The 6,819-nt window shown below is 33.0% G+C and overlaps 2 protein-coding genes across 5 annotated transcripts; one reads left to right on the top strand and one right to left on the bottom strand.

Moving 5' to 3' along the window:
• The first annotated feature begins 412 nt into the window (after positions 1-412).
• On the top strand, positions 413-5,621 carry LOC105699710 (sarcosine dehydrogenase, mitochondrial). 4 transcript variants are annotated; one of them, XM_012424955.2, is made up of 15 exons: positions 418-578; positions 744-849; positions 1,053-1,306; positions 1,880-2,092; positions 2,188-2,517; positions 2,595-2,757; positions 2,823-2,970; positions 3,052-3,190; positions 3,316-3,513; positions 3,761-4,028; positions 4,159-4,288; positions 4,371-4,627; positions 4,840-5,002; positions 5,067-5,174; positions 5,233-5,621. In XM_012424955.2, the coding sequence occupies exons 1-15, from the start codon at positions 531-533 to the stop codon at positions 5,387-5,389; spliced, it is 2,682 nt and encodes an 893-aa protein (XP_012280378.1). In that variant the 5' UTR covers positions 418-530; the 3' UTR covers positions 5,390-5,621. The 4 variants fall into 4 exon arrangements, with proteins under 4 accessions (XP_012280472.1, XP_012280378.1, XP_012280558.1 ...); XM_012425049.1 differs by lacking the exons at positions 5,067-5,174; positions 5,233-5,621 and adding an exon at positions 4,704-4,770 and having other exon boundaries at positions 413-578; positions 4,840-4,995; XM_012425135.2 differs by lacking the exon at positions 418-578 and having other exon boundaries at positions 805-849; positions 1,109-1,306.
• On the bottom strand, positions 5,449-6,614 carry LOC105699897 (peptidyl-prolyl cis-trans isomerase-like 3). The gene is made up of 4 exons (XM_012425343.2): positions 6,490-6,614; positions 6,331-6,405; positions 5,831-6,111; positions 5,449-5,732 (listed from the first exon to the last, which is right to left on the bottom strand). The coding sequence occupies exons 1-4, from the start codon at positions 6,490-6,492 to the stop codon at positions 5,606-5,608; spliced, it is 486 nt and encodes a 161-aa protein (XP_012280766.1). The 5' UTR covers positions 6,493-6,614; the 3' UTR covers positions 5,449-5,605.
• Between the last annotated feature and the right edge of the window lie 205 nt (positions 6,615-6,819).

The raw sequence follows: 6,819 nt of genomic DNA, 5'->3' as shown, positions 1-6,819 counted from the left end.
GTTTTGTAATAGGCTAAAGTAAACATCACAGAAAACAGATTCTATTATGAATTGTCAGATGAAAAACAATTTTTACCGATATCTGTTTTTACGATGTAGAGCCACTATTTGTCGAAAATTTTAATGGATTTTATATCTTGAAAAGCAAATAATTAGATGAAAAATCCAAATTGGAGTTTTTATAATAATTATCGATCTTCTATGGCAACCCAAGGCTATGAAGTTGCCCAAATGTAAATTGTGAACTGGTTTAGATAAATGTAACCAGGCGAGGGTCAATTTTCTCTTAAGGTCGTGCTCAATTACGACGCTGCACGACCTCTTCTTTAGTGGGTTCGAACATGTTGAAACATAACTATTGTACTGGTATCGCATCTTTCCGTGAGTGTACACATCGTTCTCCAGTATTGGCCATTGATTGTGAGTCTTCAGAAATATTGATAGTACGCATCATGAAAACGTCGACGAACCATAATTAACATTCCCGCGGTCCGAAGAGAAATGCTCGATCAGTAACTCTCCGCCTTACGATGCTGGCAAGCTGCACCGGGACTATACTTCGTTCGACGACCGTTCAGGTACTGTTTTTAGAACCTTTTGACATGAAAACAAAATACTGTACATTATTTATTCGTCAATATTCATTAATAAACAAATCGAAATAAAAACCAATATTGTTTTCATAATCTGCAGTAAATACATTTAAAATAAGTTTATACGATCTCGCATTATTTTACTTTCAGCTACGTGAACGCTCAAAATTTAATAAAAGGATTAATCCTTCGGCGCGCTTAAAAACTACAAAAACAATTCCTGCTGTTCCAGAATCTGCAGATGTTGTGATAATCGGTACGTCATATGGTTTTTACTCATAAGATTTATACATATTATTATTAACAGATTTTTTTTACAAACCATTTAAGATCCAGTGTTCTTATTTGCTGTGTAAATATTTGTTTCTTTTTTTTTTTTTCTAAGACTTGTAATAAACATGGAATCTCCCATGCAAGTCGGAATGTAACTGTTGTATACAATATTTGAAACGTTCGCAGGTGGCGGCAGCGCAGGATGCAATGCTCTGTACCACCTAACAAAATATGGTACTAAGGCTGTACTCCTTGAAAGGGCTAAATTAACTTCAGGCACAACATGGCATACCGCTGGATTATTGTGGCATCTACGTCCAAACGATGTCGAGGTTGAATTGTTACGCGCCAGTCGAAACACTCTCTCTGACGTAGAGAAAGAAACGGGCATGGATCCAGGGTGGACCAAAACTGGAGGCTTGTACCTCGCGCGTTCCGAAGTAAGATTATATTTGCGTAAGTCTTGAAGTTATATCAAAATGTCAACTAGAAAGTCAATACTTTATGAAACTTTTCACCAAACTGGATGTATCAGTGGAAATTTTGCCACGTGAATACGAGTGTCCTAAAAAAGATCCTGATACCCATGAATTTTAATTTTGTATAAAAATGTTTATAAACAAATTAAAAAAAAAAGAAATTTCGTAGATGTCAGAAGCTTCTTTTAGGCCTTCAGATTTACGTAGTAATATTTCAAACGATTTGATACACCCAGTTCAATGAAAAGTTTCATAAATGAGATCCCTCGCACGCCATATTCGTATCAGGTTAATACACAAAATGAAAGCAAGAAAATTTAAGACGGTTAAGAAAGAGATTAAGATCTGCAGATATTTTGAGTATTAACAAATTTGTAGAATTTGGTTGTGATTTATTTATCTAACCAAATTTTTAAAAGGCTAGGGACCAGTCAAGTCAGTCTCAAAATACCTTATGTACTGAAAATGCCTAAAAACAGTTTATTTTCACGGCCATAATAATATTTACATGATAACAACATTAGTATATTCCAGTTACGACTGGAGGAATACTCGAGATTAGTGACCTTTGGAAAAGGATATAATATAGAAGCGCGTCTACTTACCCGTCGTCAAACAGTGGATTTATTTCCTTTATTAGACGATAATGCTATAATAGGTGCAATGTACGCCCCCGAAGACGGAGTCATTGACCCTTCTATGATGACTGCAGCATTAACGAAGTACGCCACTACTCATGGATCAACGGTGATTATCGTTATACTTTGCAAAACAAATTAATATCACTCAATTTGAACCTAACATTTACTTATACCCTTGTGCTTGTATTTCCTTTTACACAGGTCATTGAAGAGTGTCCAGTAACAAGAGTGTTGATAGAAAAGAATTCGTTCGAATCTGCTAAAGTTTGCGGAGTAGAAACACCTTATGGAGTTATTCGAACTGATTGTATACTAAATGCATCAGGCGTTTGGTCTAGAAGAATTGCAAAAATGGCAGGGGTAGATATTCCTTTAATTCCCATGAAACATGCTTACGTTGTATCAGAATCTATAAAAGAAGCGCAAGGTTTGCCGAATATCAGAGACCATGATGGTAGCGTTTACATTCGACCGCAAGGATCATCACTTTGTTTGGGAGGCTATGAACCAAATCCTATCATCTTAGAATCGGTACACTGCTAATGTATGGTATATTTGAGTAATTTTTATATATTAACTTAATGAAGAATTTATTTGATGTTGACTAGGTCCCCAGAGATTTTACGTTTGATCTATACGATTTGGATTGGAACGTATTTAGTTTCAATATGAAAGCATTGCTACAGCTTATACCTAAACTATCTACAGTAGGAATAAAGACTACAGTGTGTGGCCCAGAGAGTTTCACGCCGGATCACAAACCCATAATGGGTATATTTTTTAGGAATGAAACATAAGTGCATATTGAATATTACTAATTTTCTTTTATTCTGCAGGGGAGGATCCTAATTGTATAGGACTTTTTTATTCTTGTGGATATAACAGTGCAGGTATGATGTTTGGAGGTGGTTGCGGAGAACAAATTGCCCAATGGATAATTCATGGTCGTCCGGAAAAGTATATGTTCAATTATGATATCAGGAGGTACAAAGGACGAGTGCATATAAATGCCACGCTTCCATTGCGATTTAACATATGACTAGCTATTTTTTGTTCTGCGTGTAGATTTAGTTTTGAACAAGCAAAGGACATGATCTGGGCAAATGAAAGGTCCCACGAATCGTATATGAAAAATTATGATATCATCTTTCCACATGATCAACCGTTAGCAGGTAGAAACAATAAGAAGGGAGCACTTCACAACGTAAGAATCCTCAATTGATGATTTACTACAATTAATTAATAAATATACACAAAGCTTCACCTTTTAAAAAGAACTTTCTGCTCTATGTAAACAAAATTTTAGTAATTGCAATGAATATATTTCAGGAGCTTATTAAGTCAGGTGCAGTGATGGAAAATAGTCACGGATGGGAAAGACCAGGATGGTTTTTATTGAAAGGAACCGCTGACATTTTACAATATGATTACTATGGTAATTACGGAACGTCCAAAACGGAGAACTATAATTATGCAACGATAATTGAAAAAGAACGTACGTTTGATTTTCCGGAACACCATGAGATTGTAAGTTACTGTGTTTAATTATTTTATATTATATATATATATATTACTGTAATTGTTTTATGATTATTTATAACAATTTCATAGTTGAAATATCATATTCAATGCAATTGTCAAGTTATAGAAGGAGGCTTTGTCTTTATTGTGACATGTTGAACTTGATCTCATTTTTTAGTTCAAAGTTTCAAGCAATAATATTGTGTATTAGTGTTTCTGCGAATCCCAAAAGTATGGATGAACTTTATTTTAGATTAAACAAGAAGCATTAGCCTGTAGAAATCAAGCAGTTTTATTCGATATGTCATCATTAAGCAAGTTTTATCTTTGTGGCCCACAAGTGCAACAAGCAGCAGAGTATCTTTTGATATCTACTGTACCTGATAAAATTAATAAAGCATTGTATAGTTGCATGTTAAATAAACATGGTGGTATTGAAGCAACTTGCACAATTATCTCTATTGCACATGGTTCTGGCGGAGTTTTAGATCCTGTATTTAAAGGAAAAGCAATGTACATTGGTATGTTATAACCCGGACTCAGATTTTAATCTAACATTTCAAACGTATTTCTTCTATTTAAGAAAAATTATTTTGTCATAAATATGTCACAAATATGAGAACAAATACATTTTAAAATATCTCATTTCAGTTTCAGATGGGGCGACTAGATATCATATATGGGTGCATATAAGAAAAATAATAAAAGAGAAAAATTTTCAAGTTACATTACACGATGTTACAGATCAAATTTGTGTACTTTCGATACAGGGTCCTAATAGGTAAAAAATGTTTTCACTAAAGCTAGGAATAATAATCGTGAAGAAATTTTTGATTTACTAATATTATTTACATTTTTTGCAGTCGAAAGATTCTAGAGAATGTTGCAAATATACATATGTCGAATGAAACACTTCCCTTCATGTACTCATGTTTAATTAATCTGAATGGAACATTAGTACGCGTTATTCGAGTTAGTTTCGTGGGTGAATTAGGGTTTGAACTGCATGTTCCAATAAATCGTTGCAAAGATATTTACCAACTTTTAACGGATAGTGGTAAAAAATATGGTATGAGACTTAGTGGATATAGAGCTCTTCACAGTTTAAGCAGTGAAAAGGGTATGTTTTTTTTGGTAATATAGGTACAAATAACAGTCGCATATGATTGATATTTCATTTCTATACACGCGGAAAGCACGCGGAAAAAGCTGTCTCCAAGGTATTCCGCGTCGATTCGCGCGCACAAAAATAAGGCATAAAACGTAATATCAAGTGTCGTAATCAAACAAATATCAAATATATACAGAATATATACTTTATTCATTTTTTAGGGTATCGATTATGGGGTTATGATATTAGATCAGATGACAATCCAATTGAAGCAAACCTTAATCATCTTTGTAGAGTAAAAGGCGATTATCTAGGAAAGGCCAAAGTTGATAACTGCATTAAAAATGGACCAAGAAAACAATTAGTTCAACTTTATATTCAAGAGTATGTCCATAATACATTCCATAAAAATAAGTTCAAAGTACTGATAGTCTAATTTATTTTTTAGCAACATTCCCTTATGGGGTTTAGAGACAGTGTATAGAAATGGAGAAAATATTGGATACATAAGAAGAGGTGACACGGCTTTCTTTTTGGGCAAAACAATTGGTCAAGCGTAAGTAGATAGTTTTAGTATTATATGGGTTCATATTTATTATTCTCTTTTTTTCTAGATATTTAACACATCCTACAGGTGGTATGATAACAGATGATTTTTCGAAAACTGGAACGTACGAAATTGAAATTATGGGGAAAAAACATGCAGCTGATTTGCATAATCAAAGTATATTCGATCCTAAGAATAAACGGCTACAGGGCATATATACCTGATAAAACTGAAAAATTCTAATATATGTCTTGTTTTGTAAAATAATCATTTACCGATGAGATGATCAGCATTTTTAATGTTTATTACAAATTTGTATTTTGATCAGTACAGAAACCTATTTTGCAATTTTATATTACAATGTCACCATTATTGACTTAAAAGTATCTTTTTACATTGTCCCTGTACTCATTACTGTATTATTATAAACAATAAATCTTTTAACCTGCTAGTGGATTTGCATGTACTGTAATATTATTTATCCTTGTATCATTAAGTGGTTTATAATTCTTTGGATTTACTGGTAATTTTTCTAACTGCTCCAAAGTGTCTAATCCATCTATGACTCTAAAATTAATTTGTTAGAATTAATATATGAGTAAATATCACGTTCCACTATAAATATGAACATTATATATTGCATCAAATAAAAAATTAGTACTTACTTTCCAAATAGAGTGTATTTTAAGTCTAGATGTGGTTGTGCAGCATAGGCAATAAAAAATTGACTCCCATTTGTATTCGGCCCATTATTAGCCATAGAAACAAGTCCTCGAGCATTATGCTTCAATTCTTCTTTAAATTCATCTTCAAACTTGCGATTCCATATCGAAGTACCTCCTTTTCCAGTTTGAGTAGGATCTCCAGTTTGTACAATAAAGCCTTTTATATTACGATGAAATAAGCAATTGTTATAATAATCACTGGCACACAAAGCCAAGAAATTCTAAAAGAAAAAAATTTTTGGTCAAAGTCATATAAGTTTACTAATAAATATAACCAAGTAATCAAATCTATGTACTATGTATTATGTATTCCTACAAACAAGTTCCATCATATTGATAAAAAAGATTTTAATTGTTGCATATGCATTATAATGTTAAATAAAATATATAAAAATGTAAAATTGACCTAATAAACCATTGAATGAAATAGACATCTTTACCTCACAGGTTTTTGGACATAATTCACAAAACAGCTCTATTTTCATGTCACCAACGTCAGTATGTACTGTCACACTCTGAAAATTAAAAAAACATGATCAATTTGGTATTTTATATAACAACGTTCATTAATCAGCATCTTTAATTTCGTTATTACATACCATTTTCAAATAATCTATAAGTAAGAAAGTAAATAGAAATTGCGGTACAGATACGTCACGTCATTCTTAACAGTTCTCGTCCATTAACCCGCCGCGCGGAGACGCCATCTTGAATTCTAACCGATCACAACGTTGTTCAAGTTAAATCTGGAGAATATCAAAATGTAGAGATTTTTAGCATTCGCATTACGAAATTAAAACGCTGCCTGAAATAGAAGGTTGCATGTCCAACTAATCTAGAGAATATCTTCGGCATTTTAAGAACGTGGAGAAAGGCTGCGGTAATATAAGTTGATAACATGACTCACTCATGCGCAGAGAAGGAATTTC

This window comes from Orussus abietinus, unplaced genomic scaffold, assembly GCF_000612105.2.
Source record: "Orussus abietinus isolate OABI.00-Male unplaced genomic scaffold, Oabi_2.0 scaffold164, whole genome shotgun sequence".
In the NCBI taxonomy this organism is placed as follows: domain Eukaryota; kingdom Metazoa; phylum Arthropoda; class Insecta; order Hymenoptera; family Orussidae; genus Orussus; species Orussus abietinus.
This window is presented reverse-complemented; position numbering and strand designations above follow the sequence as displayed.

Bases quoted from the DNA above. Each gene is read 5' to 3' on its own strand.
- LOC105699710 (XM_012424955.2), top strand. From the start codon at position 531: ATGCTGGCAAGCTGCACCGGGACTATACTTCGTTCGACGACCGTTCAG. The intron at 850-1,052 runs GTACGTCATATG...AAACGTTCGCAG, and splicing joins TGCAGATGTTGTGATAATCG to GTGGCGGCAGCGCAGGATGC. The intron at 3,514-3,760 runs GTAAGTTACTGT...ACTTTATTTTAG, and splicing joins TTCCGGAACACCATGAGATT to ATTAAACAAGAAGCATTAGC.
- LOC105699897 (XM_012425343.2), bottom strand. The intron at 6,112-6,330 runs GTAAAGATGTCT...TTTTTCTTTTAG, and splicing joins TATGTCCAAAAACCTGTGAG to AATTTCTTGGCTTTGTGTGC. The intron at 5,733-5,830 runs GTAAGTACTAAT...AATTAATTTTAG, and splicing joins AAATACACTCTATTTGGAAA to AGTCATAGATGGATTAGACA.